This window comes from Protopterus annectens, chromosome 12.part0 (assembly GCF_019279795.1).
Source record: "Protopterus annectens isolate FY-2018-M chromosome 12.part0, PAN1.0, whole genome shotgun sequence".
NCBI lineage: Eukaryota > Metazoa > Chordata > Ceratodontiformes > Protopteridae > Protopterus > Protopterus annectens.
The window spans coordinates 1227465761-1227486317 of record NC_056746.1 but is presented as its reverse complement, the minus strand read 5'-3'; the positions used below and the strand labels follow the sequence as shown (position 1 = coordinate 1227486317).

The 20557-nt window shown below is 39.8% G+C and overlaps 1 protein-coding gene across 1 annotated transcript in view; it reads left to right on the top strand.

Annotated features, from left to right (window-relative positions):
• PTPRT (protein tyrosine phosphatase receptor type T) overlaps positions 1-20557 on the top strand; it is a 3212182-nt gene that overhangs the window by 2473607 nt on the left and 718018 nt on the right. Inside the window, exon 17 of the mRNA XM_044089009.1 lies at positions 5153-5255. Within this exon, the coding sequence (XP_043944944.1) occupies positions 5153-5255 (103 nt within the window). The remainder of the gene's footprint in view (positions 1-5152; positions 5256-20557) is intronic.

Sequence of the window (20557 nt, the reverse complement as noted above, 5' to 3'; positions counted from 1 at the left end):
TAGAAGGTGTTCCTTTTCTTGAGCCAGAATCAGGCAGTCGTCCAAGTAAGGATAAATTTGAATGCCTTGAAGCCTGAAGTAAGCTATCACTGGAGCCAGAACCTTTGTGAATACTCTGGGCGCAGTAGATAAGCCAAAGGGCAATGCAGAGAACTGATAATGAAAATCTCCAGTTCGAAACCGCAGATACTTTCTGCAACTTAGCCTTATGGGCACATGAAGGTAAGCTTCCTTGAGATCCAAAGTTACCATCCAGTGATCCTTGCCCAGCAGAGGTAACAGTTGCTGTAACGTCAACATCTTGAACTTGGGAATGTCCAGATAAGTGTTGAGGATAGATAAATCCAAAATTGGTCTCCACGTGTTCCCCTTCTTTGGCACTAGGAACAGGCGAGAATAAAATCCGAAGCCCCTTTCTGACACAGGGACTGGCTGAATAGCCCCTATCTGGAGTAACTGAGAAACTTGCTTGTGAGCCTCTTTTCTTTGTGGAGGAGGAACATCTGGCATGCCTTTGAAAGGGGGCATTGTGTGGAAATAAAATCTGTACCCGTGATGAATGATATCCAGCACCCATCTGTCTTGAGTGATTAAATCCCAATTTTCTTTGAAAAGAGACAATCTTCCTCCCAAAGGAGCTGCCAGACGAGAGCCCACTGGCAGCTGAAAAGGCAGGTCATTGGTTCTGCTTACGAAAGGACTGACCCCTGCCCTCACCAGAAGTCTGAGCAGGTGAACTGTCTGATCTAGGCCTAAACGAACCTTGAGCCCTGCCCCTACCACGTCTAGACCTCCTAGACTGGGAACCATAAGCAGGATATGTCCACCCCTTAGCAGGCCAATTTCTACTAAACTTGGAGGCTGCACCTGCAAAAAATCTTTAACAGTCTGCATAGACTTAGCTTTGTCCTCCATTTTCTTTAAAACTGCTTCCACAGGCGGTCCAAACAACACATCAGACTGTAAAGGAGCATCCAAAATCCTGGTCTTAACATGCTCAGCTAAATTCTGATCCTTCAACCATGCATGTCTGCGAAGAACAGAACTAGTAGCAGCCACCCTCGAGGAGGCCTGAACAGCATCAAAACCACACTGCAAAGAATGCTTACCCACTTGTTCAGACACATGAACCAAATCCAGCAATTCTTTACACTCAATACCTTCCGCCAAAGCATCCACCTTAGATTTCAATTGTGAAAGGAGATAATTCTGATATTTCAGCATATGAAATTGACAATTCAACGCCCTCATGGCTAGAGTGGAAGAAGTATATACTTTCTTACCCCACCTATCCAAAGCCCTTGCCTCTTTATCAGAGGGTACAGGATTTTTAACCACAGAAGCTTTAACACCTTTAGGCCCCTGAGAAACAGTTTCTGGGTCCGCCCTGGGACTCTTAAACAAATACTTATGAGCTTCGGGCACCCTATAATACCTATCAGGCTTAACAGGAGCAGGAGGCAAGGAATCAGGGTTCAGAGAAGCCTCTGCAAAACATCCTCCACCACATTCAACACAGGAGGAATAGCTAAGGGCCTATGCTGGGGCAAAAACAAGAATTCCCTAAGCCTTTTTCTGGAGTCAGAGTAATCTTGGCCTTCCCATTTAAAGTGCTCCCTCATGGAGTGAAGAGTCTCTGAAATGAAAAATCCTCAGGAGGAGAAGCTGAAGGAGTGGAATCATCCACATCAGAATCAGAATAAGTAGGAAACTCTTGCAAGTCTTCCACAGAAGACTCTGAAGCCTGTGAACACTGTTCAAAACTATCAAACTCCTGTTCCACCCTAGGCCTCTTATCAGGTGGGGGCATAGAACCTCTAATCAGAGTAATCAAATCTTCTGCCATTTTAAGCATATGTTTCTTAGGCACAGAGCACGAAATGCTAGGAGAAGCCCCTACAGAAGCTGAACTTGGCCTTCCTCTAAAAGAAGCTTTGGCAACAGAAGGAGAGGCCCTAACTACCTTGGGAAGAGAGGGAAGAACAGTTACCTGAGAAGCCCCCTCAGCCTGGCCTACCTCCTGAGAGGGCACATCCTGTAACAGTAAAGTATCTGCCTGAGACTCCATAGAGACTCCTGGCAAAACCTCTGGCTCCCCTGAGCCTTCTAAAGGACCGACGTCCGGGACTGCCGGTTCCTCACCCCTAGACTTCACTGTTTTGTCCTTACGCTTCCCAAACACTAACCTAGCACAATCAAGCCTCCTCTTAATAGTGCGCTTGTTAAATCTAGCACAAGAGCGGCAACCAACAACGTCGTGCTCAGGCCCTAAACAAGGTATACACAATGTATGGTAATCCCTATGCGGTATCTGCTTCCCACAAGAAATACAGTTATTCACTTTTTCTGACATCCGGTTAAATACTGAGGCAAGAAAAAACCAAAATGTTCCCCAACGGGGTTACTTAGCCAACTCTGTATTCGGTCTGAAACTCCGGTTTCGGAAAATCTCAGAACGCCAACCTGCACTCGCAAAATTGCTTCTGCATCGGACCATGCGGCAAAAAAGACTGAGGAAATGGCGTCGGTCATGCGCATTAGTACCCTGACGTGCTGACGTCAGTCTAAGGCGCCATGACCGACGTCAGCCTTATACTCTGGTATTCGGGCCGACTGGGACGCGGACTATACCCAATTGTCAGGACTGCAGCAAGGGAAGACGAAGAACATCAAAAATATCGAAGAAATACAGTGCAATTTTCATGTCTTGTACTTTCTGTTTTCCCCTCACAGAAACATACCATACATTTCTAGAGGTTTTGTTTTTAAAAGGAAGATAGGAATAAATTCCCTCTCTCCCTAACCTGAAAACAACTCAAACCAAACAAATAGTATAGGGTACAGTATTAGGCCTATTATTAATAGTAACTCTGAAGCTTCCAAAACTACAGTTATCCAGTACCAAAAGCCATGGGTAACTAGTTTTAGTATTTGCAGAATGAATAAAAAATGAGAGGAGCATGTGCTTGATGTACATTATCTTGTCTTATAAAGGTGAATGGGAAAACATTTCAATGTGTAATCTACTGCACAAAATTGCAAGGATCCTTGAGTGCCTTTGTTGCACCTGATAGTCACAACAGTTTTTAAGAGGACAGCAATAAAATCCCTGTGGATACGCTTCACACCAGATACTTTCAAATAATGCCTGTTCTGCTACTGTTAAATGCTGTGGTGGGAGGTGATTGGTATTTAACACCAGTATAGGACAGATATCAACTTGTCCATTCACATCCGACATTTAGCAGCTATCAGTGACTTACCAGAGCAGGATGTCTAAGGAGTCTATGATAAACTGAAAAAAAAATGCAAATATCCTGTGGGTTTTTTTTGTAGGATGATTGCTGCTACAGTTGTAGATGATATAACTAAGAAGTCTCTGATTGTTTCGTAAGATGATCTGCTTCATTCCTGACTGATTCATTAGCTTCTGGAAGATGACATTGATGATCACACATTATCTACCACAAATCCAGGATGTTGAGGTGGCATGACACAGCTACTTCTGAAAAGCTGGAACAAGTAAAAATGGCCAAAAAAATCACCCAACTAATAAAACAAAACAAAAAAATAATTGACCAGACTCAAAGTGCATAAAATGCAATTAATTTAATCACATAGAACCACATTAAATGAACGCTTTCATCTCAAGTGGAGACTTCATCAGATCTTCATTTGATGAAGTCTCCATGAGAGATGAAAGTGCTTATTTAATGTGGTTCTATGTGATTAAATTAATTGCATTTTATCCACTTTGAGTCTGGTCAATTCTGTTTTTTGTTTTATTACTTGTGAAAAGCTCATTCAGCATTTCCAGATCACTAACAGCAGTCTCCTTCAGACCATACAGTACAAACTAGAGAACGTAGATGACATGCAATAATATCCGTTTCAGAGGAGAATGTGCATCATCAAAGTGCTGAAAAACTACCAACAGGGAAGACTTCTTGGTGAAGGTCATTACAGATAAGACAACATATAAGACCACGTGGAATGTTTTAATACATAAATTAATCAATATGTTCTTTAACTCAACCAATCTGCATTCACCAAATGGGACAGGCTAAAATGACACTTGCATCCTTCACCATTTTCACCACTTCTTTATTATTTTGCACCAAATCTTTTTGATTCCTACTGATTCTGATGAGATTAGTATAGGTTTCTTATTCTCATGTGCATCTTTTGTTCAGCCTTCACGTCAATATTAACAGTTTGAGCTGTGTTCAAGGCACGCAGCATTTTACCTCCCCATTCTGACTGTCTGGCTGCATGGTTATTACTGCCAAGTATCACTTGGATTATAATAAAACCAAATAATTGTAAACTTGCAACCATGGGGACAGAGTCATATATACCTTCATTATGTGGCTTCACTAAATAGTCAAATAATGTCTGTCTTCTATATTTCTATTTCTTGTTACCTTTTATATTTGCATAGGTAACACATGTATCTCAATGTCTTCCATAAAGATAAATGGCTTAAAGCATTCTATCACTTTCTATAAGCATAACCTTGTTTTATTGGATGACATTTGACATATGAAACTTCACTTTCCAGCAAAACAACCGCAATCACTAATGTTCATATGTATCATGTAGCTAGACTGATTTAGCATATAATTTACAGTACCGGCTGAAGTAGTAAACATACATGTTTGAACTCGACTGGTAACATCTAATTGTAGATATAACATTCAGTTATTAATGCGTGTGTGTGTGTGTGTGTGTGTGTGTGTGTGTGTGTGTGTGTGTGTGTGTGTGTGTGTGTGTGTGTGTATGTATATATATATATATATATATATATATATATATATATATATATATATAGATATAGATATATATAGATATATAGATATATATTACAAAATCACAAATGAACTAAAAGTTATGTAATCTGTTATGCAGTTGCTGAATATTTAGAGAACCTACACTCTGAGCTGCTCAGTTTAGAAACTCACACTGAAGCTTACAAAATGATTCAGCTTATATCTAAGGAGTTGCAGTTATTATTAAATTAATAACAATAAAAATAAAGATAGCAGTCCCAATCTCAAGCATACTGGAAAGTTCTAGTTGTATTGTAGAAATAACAACTTGAAACCTTGTTTATCTATCATTCATATGATTTTCTTTTCTTATTACAACCCAGCTCCCGTGATGGCAGAATATGATGCAGATGCGACTCTGAATGAAACAGACACCACTATTACCGTACTGCTGAAACCAGCTCAGTCGAGAGGTGCACCTGTCAGGTACTGCAACAGATGCATGAAAGGAAATTATAAATGTTCTGTTTTCTGCATCATAAATATACAGTTCATTAAAGGAAGCAAATATGCTGTGTATTATAGGTTGCCAGTATTTTATATCACATTGCATCAAATTTGCTTTATGGCAGGAGTCTATAAACCTATCTAGTTTGACCTTCAAGGGCATGTAGCACTTTACCTACCCTCCATTCCAATCTTTCCTGTCACTTCTTTTCTACTTGACTCATGCCTTCCTGAATGTCTCTATGGATTTCCTCTCCAACACCTTTTTGGTAGCCCATTCCACGAATCCACACATTTCTCCATTGCAAAGTACTTTTGTATATCCAAGGAGGTGTTGGTGTGTACAATCTCCTGTCTGTGATTCTCATATCCCAACTCATTCATATTTCCCTGATGTAATCTTATCCACCAATATCATGTTCCCCACCCCCATGTCTTTTATCTATTAAGAAGAGCTTTAACTCATCGGATTTCTGATAATATCCTGTCCTCTCCATCCCATGCATCCTTAGTGCCACTTTTCTCAGGTCTTCCAACTTAAGTCAGTCTCATTGTCTAATTCCTAGAAATGCTCACAGTGTTCCTGGAGAGGCCTGAGCAGGGTTAATTGTAATGGGAGCATTCCTTTTTTTGGAGGGGGGGGGGGTAGTGTCATTAGAGCACACCTCACCATTCTGTTTGAAGATGCCATTGCCCTTGCATTATAATTCTTGCAGTCAAATACGGGTACGATGCTAATATTTTTCTTACATAGTTCACATTAGTTCTATTTCCCTAGCTCATACCAGCTGATTCATATCAGGATTGCTGTAGCTCACGTGCAATATTTTTCATTTGTTGTATACAACCTTAACTGTACATTTGGACAGATCTTCTGAATACTTTCTTACACTCTTACAGCACTCCCTACTGTTGTCTCTAACTTGTGTCATCTCAAAGGAGCCTGGCCCTACTCTGTACTCCCTCAGATTTGTCTGAAATGAGCACTTTGAATAGTACTGGACCAAGGCATAACCCTTTCTGTACTCCATGTGTCAGTTTGTTTTATTTATGACATTGCTCCTCTCACTCCAGTTCTCTGTGTCCTCCATTTAGAGATGCAACAATCCATATTTTTAGTCATGATCAAATTGCAAACCTCCCAGGTTGCCTAGCTTATGACAATGTAGAGTATTCCTACTAGAAACCCCCCCCCCCCAATGTCATGTTTTCCTGTAACACATATATAAAACTGGGTCCTGTTTATCTCACAGCATTTTCTGGCCATAATCTCCATTTGTTTTTTTGTCCAGGAGATTGCTTCCCTTTAAGAAAGTAATCAAGCTTTCTCTCAGTTTTTTTCCATGACTTTTATTCCCACTGCCATGAGGCTAACAAACCTGTGGTTACTTGGAATTTTACTGCCTCCCACCTTGAGCAAGAATACCAGGGTTGTTGTCATCCAGCCACTTTGGACTTCCACAGTGGCCATTGACTTGTGAAGACTTTGGTCAGAAGGTCAGCAGTATACTTGGAGGTACTTTCAGCTTCTTACTTCACTCTCAGCCTTTATACTTTCACACTTTATAAAAGTGAGTGTCCACTGCTCTCCACTCCCTCCCGTACTACCCCATCAATGTGGTACAACCCTGTTTCTTTCAGTTTTATGGGCCAAAGCAAAATTCTTAAGCATGCCCACTTCTACGTTTTCTGTGCCTGTCATCCTGTCTCTGCTTAGTGCGCCCAGCTGTGTTCATGTCTTCTTCCTTTCTGAAACATGCCTGAAGATGTCTTTGTTACTGCTTCTTGACTGTTTTACCAGTTTCTGCCTCTCCTGCTATCATGTCTATGCTTACTCTTCTGCCTTCCTCCTTGTACTGAGCTCCAACCACCTCCCTACAACTTGACGTCTATTTTTACATGCCATGTCCTTTTCCCTAGTCAGCGACCTTATTCATTATATTGTGTACTCATATGAGACTCCTCCTCTTTTGCCGTCTTGCCCATTATGCATCCCCTTGTCCGTAGCCCTAAGCAGAGCATTCCTGATATGTTCATGCACTTTTTTGCTTCTTCAACTTTACTTCCAGTCTTTTGACTCATTTTTGACACTTACTTCCAGTTTTTCATACTCTAGTTCCCTGAAATCACAAATTATCATCTTTTGTCAGTGTTGTTATGCTTCTCTTTACTCTCAGAGTGGTATAGGTTCATAGGTAGGTACTAGGCTATCAGCCCTAGGGTCTATATACGCCTAGCCATAATGATTCCCTGACTATTGCTTCCCACAAATATTTACTTTGCTGGACCTCTGTCTAGCAGGGCTAATGATGGGGATCCCTGGGGTGAATTTCCTATCTCCTATCCAATCGTCAAGGTTCCTCTTGAAAAGGGCCATTGAGGCACTCTGCCTGACATGTATGGGCAGCCTATTCCAGAGTATGTGGAGTCTCTGTATCAGGAACCTATCCCTCCAGCATGTTCTATTCATCATGATGACAAGGTTAAGATCCCTTGAACATGTGGCTTGGAGGGATTGAGATTTCTTTAAGTGTAACATGTCCAACAACTCTGGGTTTGACATGGCCTTGTATGTTAGGCAGTGATCGCCTCTGAGTAGGCGATATGTGACAGAGTATAGCTGGAGTTTCTTTAGATGGCCAGCATAAGGCATCTGCTTTAGGCCTGTGATTCTCTTTGTGAAGTATTTCTGAGGCCTTTCTAGTTGTTGCAGATGTCTTGTGAGGAACATACCAAATGGGGCATTGTATTCTATAATGGGTCTAATGAGGGATGAGTACAGAGGGACAATGACCTCCTTTTTTCTGGATGAAAAGTCCTTAGTGATGAGGTGTGCCACATAGAAGGATTTTCTGACCGTTGTGGCTATGTGGTTATCAAACGTGAGACCACTGTCCACCTGAGTCCCTAGGTCTCTTATCACACTTTGTGTTTAGCATACTGCCACCTATGTGGTAGTTCACAGGTACGTGTTTTTTCCCAAAGGGGGCAACTATGTATTTTTTATAGGTTGATAGGTAGGTAATAGGCTATCGGCTCAAGGGCGTATGTAAGCCTAGCCAACAAGGTTCCCTGGCTTATGCCACCCAAGAAAGTTATTTTCCTGTGCCCCTGTTGAGCAGAGCCACAGAAGTGATCCCGGGGTGTATTTCCTATTTCTCATCTACTCATCAAGATTTTTCTTGAAGACTGCTAATGAAAAACTTTGCTTGTTATAGATGGGTAGCTTGTTCCAGAGTATGGGAAGTCTCTGGGACAGGAATCTATCCCTCCAGCATGTCCTGTTTATTGTGGTGACATGGCTCTGGCACCAGGCATCTGTTTCGGTAAGGCCCTTTTGTAGTATATCCATATCATTTGGGGATTCAATAATGACTCCCAACTTACAGTCATCTGTGAACCTTGTAAGCCATAGTCCCTTATTGTTGGCTGTACTTCAGAGAAGTAGATGCCAAACAAGAGTGGTCCCCGAACAGAACAATGTGGTTCACCACTTGTCACTTGTCTGGAGCTGGATTTGAAGTCGGCTACTTTTACAGTGTGTGTTCTGTCAGTAAGCCAGTTTGCAACCTATCGAGTGATGTAGGGATTAATGCCCAGCTTAGTAAGCTTATCTATGATTCCAGAGTGGGGGATAGTGTTGAAAGCCTTGGCGAGGTCCAAGTAGGCTGTGTGAACCATCTTATCCTCATCCACGGCTCTCGAGACTGATTCAAAGAAGTCGATCAGGTTCAGGAGGCAAGGTTGGCCCTTCATGAACCCAAACTGGCTGGAGTCCCATGTTTAAAGGTTGCCAATGTCTTTGTTTATAAGTTCCATGATAATACGTTCCATGGCCTTGCAGATCAGGCACGTCAGACTGATGGGATGGTAGTTCCCGGGATCCAAAGTGGATCCCCCTTTGTGGAGTGGGATGAATGTAGCTGTCTGCCACTCTGTGGGCATGAAGACTGAGGTGAGGCTCTGTCTTGCTTTATATAGGTCTAGAATCCACCTCCACCCCTCCCTCCGTTCTGTTCCATTCCTGAGCAATCTATAGTAAAACATTTCTCTGCCTCACCTCTTGTTGACACTGCTGCATATTACTGTAATACCAGCAATGTCCATTCCCTCCTCCTGCATCACTGCCAAAGGTAAGTCAATATTCTTGTCTAGAACCTGTGCACTGGATATCAATGCCACATAATCATGCTTCAAGTCAACTGTGGTTATTCTTCTCTTTTTCTATTGCATGACAACTTACCTCCTCCTCTGCTGATGTTGCCTCCTATCCTATTCCATCTTTCTTTAAAGTCATTAAAGTCTACCATTTAAACCCAGCACTTAGCATTAGTATCCCTTCTTGGCTAAGATGGAGCCTTTCCCTGGTATAGAGTTGTTCTTTCTGCCAAGTCTTTCACCATCCTCCAACTAGTCAAAGGAGTTCTCCTTAGTCCACTACTGCAGCCAGTAATTATACTCTCAGAAATTTTCTTTTCTTGGTATATTCATTACGTGAATAGATAACTAATCTGAGATGGTAAGAGCAAACCCTTGCATTGTTATCTCAATGGACTGCTAGAAGCTGAACTGTCCCCTTTTTCTGGTCATTGGAAACTGTGTGCACCATAACATATATCCACCCATCTTCCATGCTGGCCACCTGTTATCACCTCATCCCACCTTTTGCTATAGTATGAATCTCAAAAACAGTTTCACTTTGGTCTTGTCACTGCTGCCTCCATTGCAATACTTTTAATATACTTTGTGACTGATACTTCAGTAACCATATTCTTTTTTTTGTGACCGAGTCTTCAGTAACCAAAGTCTACTTTTGTCTCCCTATAGTTGCACTTTCTTTCATTTCCTGCCCCATGCACGTATTCTTCTACGTTTTGCCTTTGCTTTCCACTTTGACTATACCCTGCTCTCCTTCAAGCGTAAACTATGATTAATCTGATCCCATTTCTGTATTTTTTTAACTGACTTTCATGCTTTTTCAACTGCCCTTTCCCTTATGGATTCTGTCTGTCTGTCTATCTCATATGGCTGATCATCCCGCCGTATCCACATTCCCCCTAATCCTTCATATTGTGTTAGTTCCTGTGCGGACATTTCTATCTCCAGTCAGCCTTCAACATTCATCATGACTGTCTGTACTTGTCACTCAACTTTGGCTTTCTTCTTCTTCTTCTTCTTTTTTGAAACACAAAACATCTTTATTGAATTAGCACTTGAAGAATGCAAGATTGCATATTTGCTTGCATTATGTTCATTATGTGATGTCACTACTCTTTTACTGCATTGCATTCATGCAGATGAAGTAGAAGTTAAAAGAATTGCATAAAAAGAAACAATAATATGTTGCCAAATTAAGTAGATTTTCAAGTTTGTGCAGCCCATCAGTATCATCACTTCATCCATATTGATGCACCCTGCACTGTGTCTATTAATATATTTTAACTCAGAGGAAGAAAAATATTTAATTTTGTAAAAAAAAGTGTTTCACTTTCTTTTTGGCTGTGCAGCCTCAGGGTTGCAATGTTTTAATAATGAGGCATGATGGATAACTGAGTACTTAACCATTCCTATTCTTCAATCGTTATTTATTTCTTTTTTTTAAGTGGCTGTTGCTTACACTAAGAGTCTTTGGCACGTTAGCTGCCATACAGCTTTGCTGTTACTAATAGCAGGCTTGAAAGACCACTGTTAACTGTTTCCTATATACGTCTTCCCTTTTATTTGCAAGTCAAATGATTTATTATTTTATGCCTTAAGCATTTCAGTGCTCTTATAATTGGAAACCAACAGAGAATGTTTTAGCTTCTTGGCTTTTCAATATGTTGCACATTCAAATTTAGCTTGACATCATGTACCCCATAAATGATGTGCTGTTTTAGCACTATGGCTTCAGCTATATAGTTACTTTTCTTAAACAAGGACGATAAAGGAGTTGCCAGTGAACAAGTGTGATCTATTTTTATCTTAAATGATTTATTCTCTTATATGGTTGCTCTTTTTTGGTCCTTGTTGAACCTCTATTATATATTATTATTCAATACCATACAACAGAGTACAGTGGCAGATAAGGAAATCAACGTAAGAGAAATAGAAAACAACTCGATGCCTTTGTTACACTTTGAGATTTGATACCATCTATAAATTAATTCTCTGATTCAAGTTCCATCCTTTGACCACTGGGTATCTTTTCTCATTTTGACACAACATTGCTTTCTTAGGGTCAGTTAGAGTTTGGTAAGGTTCAGTCACTTATTTTTCAGTTCAGATTTTTTAGTGATGCAAAGCTCTAGCCCCACAAATAGAGCCACTTATAAGCTATTTCTTTCATTTCCATTGATTTATGAAGGTATATAGAACTAGTGCAAGTGCAGTTATTTATGTAAATATGGGTTACCTGCTAGAAATGAATCCTTTATTTGTTCTGAAATTTAAGAAACTGCACAGCTGCTGTTTAACAGCCTATAGTTGTCACTAGATGGGACAGATAAGACACTAAATTATTTATTCATTTCTGTTTCACTTTAATTTGTTAATCAGGATGGAGCACTTATTAGAAATAATGAAGTTCAGTTTCAACCCAAATAATAAAGGACAGTAACCTTTGTTACACCATAAGTCATGCAGAAATGAGTACAAAGGAAAAATACAATGAATTCTGCTTCAAACAATGTACTGCATGCCACATGTTAAAGCAGCCAACACCAGCCATTCCTTATTGTTAGAATGACAACACAGGAAAGGGGACTCGTGCTATGATGACCCTTTGAGCCACAGTACTGACAGCTTTCTCTCTTCTGTTAACCAGAAGTAAGTTCCACCCTTGCCAGTGTATAACCGTAAAACTAAACTGGTGAATTTGTGACAATGTCCAGAGTATGTTTATGCAGAAAAAGGGGAGAAAATGTTATAAGAAAGCAATAACCTTGAGCTAGGCCCCGACCATGACCTTGGACTTCTTGGCTGTCAATACAGTGGACTGCCAGAACTCAAATAATGCAACATGTCTGAATGAAGCTAAATCCCTGGTGTCTCTATTACCTGTGTTAAACGAGACAAAAGACATGAAGACTAAGTTACAAACGTACGTATATTGAAAAACAAACTGATTTAATATTTAAGGAGATATCATCCACCCTAATGCCCAGTCAGACACCCTTCAACAGTTAGAAGACACAGGGACAGAGCTGAGAGCCCACATGGAATCCTCGGAAGCAAGGTGTAATTATATGAGGACAAGACTCAGAATTCAAAGACAGAGCTTGTAGAAAGAATATCAGGTTTGTTGGAGTTCCTGAACAGCTTGAGGAGTGGAACTGCCTTGAATTTGCCCACAAAAAGATCAGTGAGTGGACTGGATTCCCTGTATCAGACACTTTAATTAAGAGAACCCATTGTTTTCTCTATCCCCTGTACATCTTGATGGGGCAATCCATGTAGACCATGATATATTATGGTAGAATTTAAGACATTTGCACTTAAGGAAAAAAAAACTTTACATTGTTGTGGAAACCAAACAAAAAACGTTATTTGGTGGAAAGGAGAATGTTTGCTGAGCAGATCTATTCACTTCACACAAGAAAATGGAAAACTAGATTCATATCAATTATGAAGTTGTGCAGATTGTTACACATCACGTACAAACTTTTATATATTGCTTCAGTAAAAATAATGTCTCCAGGTATGATGAAAACATTTACAGACCCAGCAGAAGTAAGAAAGGAGTTGTGACAACACTCATCAAACCACAAAACTAATTTGACGGAGCCAATGGTGAACATCAAAGAGGAAAGTACATTGTTGAGATGATTGGAGAGAGAGATATGCACCCTACTAATGGAACAAATGATATTTTTCCCTTGTTTAAATGTCAGACTGTTTTAAGAGCCAGTACAGTTTTTTTTAGCTGATCATGACACAACAAGAGAAATAAAAATATAAAATACCTGCACTTCAGTGGCAAAAATACTTGTTTTTAAGGTGACACAATGTGACTTTACACTTAGTATTGAATGGATGGCATCATGGCCTAAGGCTACCAAGAAAAATATCACAAATTATAATAATTCTTATCCTGGTTAAAAGTGTTATACTAAATACCAAAACTAATCATGAGGAAGAGCTGAGTAGGCCTATACAATGTCTCCACTGCATATGGCATTATGTTGATCTGATGGTTTGAGATGCAGAGATGTGCCGGTGTCTTTGTCAGATAGGAGTTTATTGCTCCCTCTTCGGAAGTTCAGAAAATATTGTATCTAGTTTATATATTTATTTTTGGTCATTTGTTTACAGTTTTTATTTGTTACAATGGGTATGAACATTTGCAGACTATTTAAATTTTTTTTTTGTGATTGTCGAGTACTAATTTTGAAGCTGATGACAGAAGGCTTTGCTTTGATCAAAGACGACTTGGGCAGGGTATTTTTTGATGAAATCAGAGTTCAATCACTTGAGAGAGTGATAATTATAAAATTTAATGGAAACTCAGATAGGTCGCTTTGGCTGGTCTGTCCTTTTTTGGAATGAAAAAGGGTTGAGGAACCCCATTAAAAGGGAGACAATTTTTAACTTGATTATGAAATATAATCCTGAGGGATTGGCTCTTCAGGAAATGCATTTAGATGAAGCACAGCATTTAAAACTTTAGGGAGGGGGTTATGTGTTATGGAAGCAAGCAGCCTACTTGGAGGGTAAAGGGGGGTTGTTCTCCTGGTTTCTAGAAGAGTTATCTTTGTTATTGAATCACAAATTAGAGATAGGACAAGTAGACCTTTAGCCTTAAAGGTCATAAAGACACAAAACTTCTTACTTTGGTTTCACTGTTTACTACCAGGAATAACAGTAGGTGAGATGAAACCAATTTTGTCTACCATCATGGCTTCAACAGAAGTTACTATACTGATCATGGAACATCATAATATACCATGCTCATTGGCTGAGGTATCAGGTGGCCCCAGGCAAACAAGTTTAACAGCTCAAGGTAAATACTTTAAATGTTTTTTAAACAAATGAGACTAGTGGTAATATTGTAACCTCTTGTCAACTGATGCACAGTTTACTTTTCTTTTCAGGATGACATTGGCAATGGTCAAGAATAGATGACATTGTTATTAAGAAGAAACAACATTTTTTAAAACCATTATATGTAGGACTTGGCACTTTCTTGGACCATGTTTTATTGCATTTAAAATTGTTTTCAGAAAGGCTCAACTATGTGAATAGGTATTGGAGAGTCCCCACATACATGTCAGATAACATTAGTTTTGGCATTAGACAGTCGGCCATATGAGCGGTTTCTTACAGGACTGTGAAGCGATGACCCGATAGGGGTAGGACAGATTTAAGCAGAATGCTAAACACATTTTTCAAAAATATTTTGGGGATAAGAAAACAGAGCATACTATTTAATATAAAAGAGTGTTAATAGAATTGAGACATCTACAGCAATAGCAACCCCTTTAACAAGAGAAAAAAGAAACACGGTTAATGACTTTTGAAGACAAATACAAGGGCAAATGGACAAAAAACTGATGCTTAAGATGCAAGCATTAAATAGTTTCCATTTTTCAGTAATACTAAGGCTTTACGCTCTTTGGAATTGAGGCTTAGACAGCAGAGAGTGGAACGTATGCTTAACAAGATGAGGGGCTTGGAGAATGGGAGCTGCAAACAACGCAAACAGGAATAAGAAGGGGGATGCAGAATTTCATAGGATCATAGGAAGTTACTAGGCTAATGGCCATATGGCCCTTTCAAGCTTAGCCAAGTTCTATCCTTATTTCCACAATCAGTACCTATTGCCCCTGTCCAAGAGGGACACACTTGGAACCCTTGGGGTAAATTTAGGGTTATCATCCAATCAGATGTTAGTTAGCAGAAACATCACTCTTACTGAAAGGGATGATAATACATGTTTTGCATTGAGTTCAAGGCCATGACTTTGGCAGCAATCATTTGTTTGTATAAGACCCTCTTTCTGGATGTTGACATCATTTGGAGATTATGTGACAGCTCCCAATTTGCAGTCATCAGTAAACTTTGTCAGCCACAGACCTTTAATTTTTGCTTGTACTTCAGAGAAATAGATTCCAAACAGTAGAGGTCACAGGACTGATCCCTGTGTAACACCACTGGTTACAGGTCTGCTGTTGGAGGTGGATTCCCCTGTTTTGTGTTCTATCAGTGAGCCAGTTAGTGACCCATCTAATGATACAAGGGTTGATACCTAGCTGGGTGAGTTTGTCAATGATGCCTGAGTGGGGGATAGTGTCTAATGCCTTGCCTAAGTCTAGGTAGACTGTAAGCACAGATGTTCCCTCATCCAGGGCCTTGGTGACTGTCTTGAAGAAGTTCACCAGGTTTAACAGGCATTATCTCCCTTTGACAAATCCAAACTGAGTAGGGTCAAGTGTCTGGAGATTACCTATATCTTTGTTGATAAGGTCCATGATGATTTGCTCCATGGCCTTGCAGATAAGGCTAGTCAGGCTAACAGATCTGTAGTTTCCTGGGTCAGTGGAAGCACCACCTTTGTGCAAGGACATAACAGTGGCCATTTTCCATTCAGCTTGGACGAAGCTGGTGCTTAAACTGTGATTGAAAAGACCACCCAATGGTGATGTTAATTCTTGTTGGAGCCCATGTAGAATGCAGACTGGGATGTTATCAAGTCCTGTAGATGCTGTGTTTTTGGGCTTAGAGAGGGCATTCAAGACCTGCTCTTTAGAGATACAAGGTAGAGGACGGGTGGAAGGAATGTCATGGGGTACTAGAGGCAGGGACAGGAGAGTGAAGTTTTCATAGGACCCTTCAGCCAACAGGTTAGCTATGTCCACAGTCTTCAATATATGTGGTGTCATTAACTACCAGTTCAGCACAAGTCTAGGCCTTTCCTTTTAGGTTATCGATGTAACTAAAGAATGCCCTATGGTTGTCCTTAGTTGATGAAGCTAATTTGGATTTATTTGCTTTGGAGTACTTCATAAGAAGTCTTATTTTCTTGATTAAGCTGAGGAGAGAGTATTTCCAGTTTAGGGCTTAGACAGCAATTTCTTCCTCTTATTGTAAAGCCTGTTAATGACAGTTGTCCACCAGGCAGGTTTGCTCTTCCTTGAGGAGCTTATTTTGGTCCTAGCAGGTATTGCCGAGTCAATTCAGTTATAAAGGTGTTTGTAGAAGGCATTGGTGTAGAACTTGGCATAGTTGCCAGTTCCATCTGAGAGGGGAGGTGCAATGAAGCTATTTATACCATCCTGCAAGAGGTTATAATCTGCTCTGAAGAAGTTTTTTAGTTTAATTGCTGCTGGGTGGGGAGTCAGTTGTTATAGTTACTTTGAATGAGACTGATTTGTGGGCAGATCTTATCAGGGAAGACCTCACAGTGGAGGTGCTACAGTGGTCCCCCATATTGGTAAGCACCAGATCCAGGATGTTGGCACCTCTTGTTGGGGGTGTCAACCAGCAGGTCTAGGGCATTAGATTTAATGAATTCATGGAACCTTTAGGCAAGTGAATTTGAGCATGAGTAATTTACCCAGTCAATGGATGGATAATTAGTCACCCAAAAGCATGGTGTTCGGATGTATCTTGATAGACTCAAGTAGATCCAAATAGGCAGAGCGGGTGTTCTGATTCAAGGAGGAGATCCTGTAGCTGGCATTGACTTGAATAGATTATTCTACCAACAGTCAGTTGCACCTGAAGTATCTCCAGGGAATAATATTGTTTAACAAATTTGGAGGTGTATTGATCTTCAATGAATATTGATACACTGCCTCCTTTAGTTTTCATGCCTTCAGTTTGTTTTCTGAATGTGAGGAATGATTCCTAGTATGGCTGGGGTGCTTTCCACAGCCTTGAACCAGGTCTCCATGACTGCATAAATGTCTGCATCTTCCAAGTTGAAGACTGCTTCCAGTGAGACAGTTTCATGTTGAGACTCCTAGCATTTAGCAGCATAACCTTGAGGTTGATTTTAGATGGAGTTTTTATGTCAGGAATTTTGTCCTTGAGACACTGCTTAAAAAGGCACTATGGGGGTGGCAAGAGACTTATACAGTAGCTGAAATTCCAGGCGTGACAGATGAAGACTATCTTTGGCAAAGCATCAAGGTCTGTCGATCATGTCATCCCAGGTTGACTGATATGGTATCTCCTTAGAATGACACCAGACACTAAGCAAGTTATTGAAGTCAATCATTTTCTGTTTGTGTCATGGCATCATCCTAGGTGAAAGTAAAATGCTGCTTAAGACTAGGGACATATCTGCCTCAGACACATAGTCCAAGAGCTCATTACCATAAAGATTTGCCCCCTAGGCCAGGATGAAGAATCCCACTTTAGTGAGCTGCAAAATTATTTGCAGAGGGTCAATGTACCTAAGATTAACCCTGAGCAGTAACACTTTATGTGCTCTAAGATAACAAGAGATGAGCCTCTCTAGCACTTAAGTCACAACAGGGAAGTAAATGCCTGGGACCAGACGGCATACCAGTTGAGGTATTGAAGTTATTGGGTTAGGAAAAGGAAGATGCCTGGGTGGTGCTTAAGAACCAAATTATACAAAGGGTTGCCCTGTTGTATTCATGTAAACAAGCCATAGTTATTGTCCTTTTAAAACAGGGCAAAGATTCAGCCCTCCTGAGATCTTGCTGACCGACTTAAATTTTTAATCATGATTACAAGTTTTTATGTCAAATCTGGCCAAGAAAATAGTCCAAAGCATGTCCAACACCAGTGTGGTTTCACAGTAGGAGTACATGTGATATTACTCTTAGGACACTACTAATGTTTAAGAAAGCTAGTGAGTCTCAAAAAAAAACAAATAAAAAAAAAAAAACACTCTTGCTGTTAAGTTTAGACACCAACAAAACCTTAGATACAGTGTTCTGGACATTTATTTTTCAAACTTTGCAGGTATTTGGATTTCCAGCTGTATTTATGAGGCTCCTACAATCATTTGATAATGGTGCTTCTGCTAGAGTTAAAGTAATAACAGATCTGTCTTCCTCTTTCCAACTATACAGAGGTAACAGACAGGGCTAACCATTGTTTCTGTTATTGTTTGCCACGTATATGGAACACTTTACCCAAATGATCAAGGAGTCCACTGTTGAAGGATGAAAATGGGATAACTTGGAAATGAAACTATCTCAGTTTTGCTGACAATATTTTGCTGTCTTTGTCTTACCCTCATAGGAATTGTCCACTGATTTTCAATTTATTATGCAAATTTGGCCTACTAGCTTGTTATAAGGTACACATTGAGAAAACTAAAGCGGTGTCAGTGAAAGTGACCTCTGGAAACAACTTTATTCAGTGATAGTCATTCCTGGGTCTTCCAAATAAGTTATATATGGGAGACTGACTCCATCCAAGGCACAGCAGACCTGACCTATGATGCTATGTTTGTAAAATACAGGGACATTTAACAAAATCAAATGGGATCCCATTGCTGACCATAATGCACAGTCAATGAACTGGTTTATATTACCATTACTGCTATGCAGTTAAGTCCTTGGGCACTCTCCTGGGCCTAGGATCTTCCAACTGTTAAGAAAGAAGATGAAAAAGTTTATTTGGGAAAACCAATACCCTTGTGGGTCCTGGGACAGGATAAAATTAAATCTATTCCTGGGAGGTATTTGGGTCCCACTGTTAGAGTCACACTGGACAGCTGTGGCTTTTGCCATATTCTGTAAATGTCAAATGATTCATTTTTCATCTGTATGGAAAGATATGATTCTATAGAGGGTTCAGTGTCTCAGGCATGCTGATTGGTTCAGATTGTTTCTGAGTGAAGAACATATACAAAACCTTCCCACAAATTTATTAGATGCTAGAAAAGAGATTATAAAATGGTTTAGATCTTCTCAACTCTTAGATATTAAGGATATATTGTTGCCTATATACCAAGATACACTCTCTAGGTGGATCTACAATGTCTTGGAAGAGGGGGATGCAAATAGAGATGCCCCCAAAAATTGATATCAGCTAACAAAGGGGAGGATGAGTGCTAACCTGGCAGCAAGTTAGAGTCTCATATCATCTCCCTCAGGGTTTACAATTAAAGTGTTTGGAACTAATTTCAAAATAAAGATCATTAAATTGGTCATTGCTCTTACAATTAATCAAGTTTGATTTAATCACCTTAGTGAAAGAAATCAGAAATTGAACTGTCCATAGGAGATTCTTATATCAAAATGTATTAATGCCCTGAACAAAACCAAACAGGGACCACCCTTAAAATATAGGAATGAATGAGAAAGATTATTTTGATATGTATTCCTGACAGAGACAGGTTTTCTTATCTTTCTCTGTTACCCAGAGATACACAGGTTAGAAAATGCAAGATTGTTGGCTGGAAATGCCTTCACTTGTATTTTTAAACACCAGCCAGGTTAAGTAGAATGCTTTTTAATACCATCCCCTACAGCTGGAGATGCTCACTAGGGTAAAGAGGAGATTAGATGCATGTATTGTATGCATGTCCTAAACTAAATGCTATAAAACTGAGCTCCAAACACTCCTGAAGGAATTGTAGGCAGAACACTTGTAGGTTACTCTCTCACTTTTGCTTATAGGTTGATGAGAGCAGACCTCCTTTCCAAGTTACAGGCAGTTATTTTTATTTTTTTCATGATATTGGTTAAGAAATGTATAACACATTTGTGGACAAAACAGGAAGGCCCAAACTTATCACAGTTAACTGAATTGTTAGATGATGTGATGAACAATTTTTTTCAAAAATAAAGATAGTAGAAAATCCTGATAGTATTCTTGCCTCATAAAAGTATTATCACACTAGTGTGTAAACATTCTTCATGTTATGGCTTGTCACTTTTATGCAGAAAGAGAAAACAAAAGTGACAATGCACTGAAATAAGAATTTCGACTTATCCTGTCTTTCCATGCTACTGTGTGAGCTGCAGTAATGGAGTGGTTAGAACTAATACATTGCTGTACTTCAGTCTCTGTTTTTGTTCCTGGCTCAGGTGTAGAACCATTGTTAGGGTGAGGCAAAGGGGGGGCAGCTACCCTAGGCACACAAGCTGTTGGGGGGTTCCTTTAGCTATCTGTCTTGATTTTTGTCAACAAACGGTTGTTTCCTTCTTAGTTTGTTCTTTATCCAAAAGTATTTGATCCAAAAGAGCGCTGGATATAGCACTTAAGACCAACTGAGTTAATATTTCATCTCTTACACCTAGTGAAAAAGAATTATCTTTTTCTGTTAATAACCTCATGTCGAGATTTGGAATATGCACATGATGTATCAAGCTGAT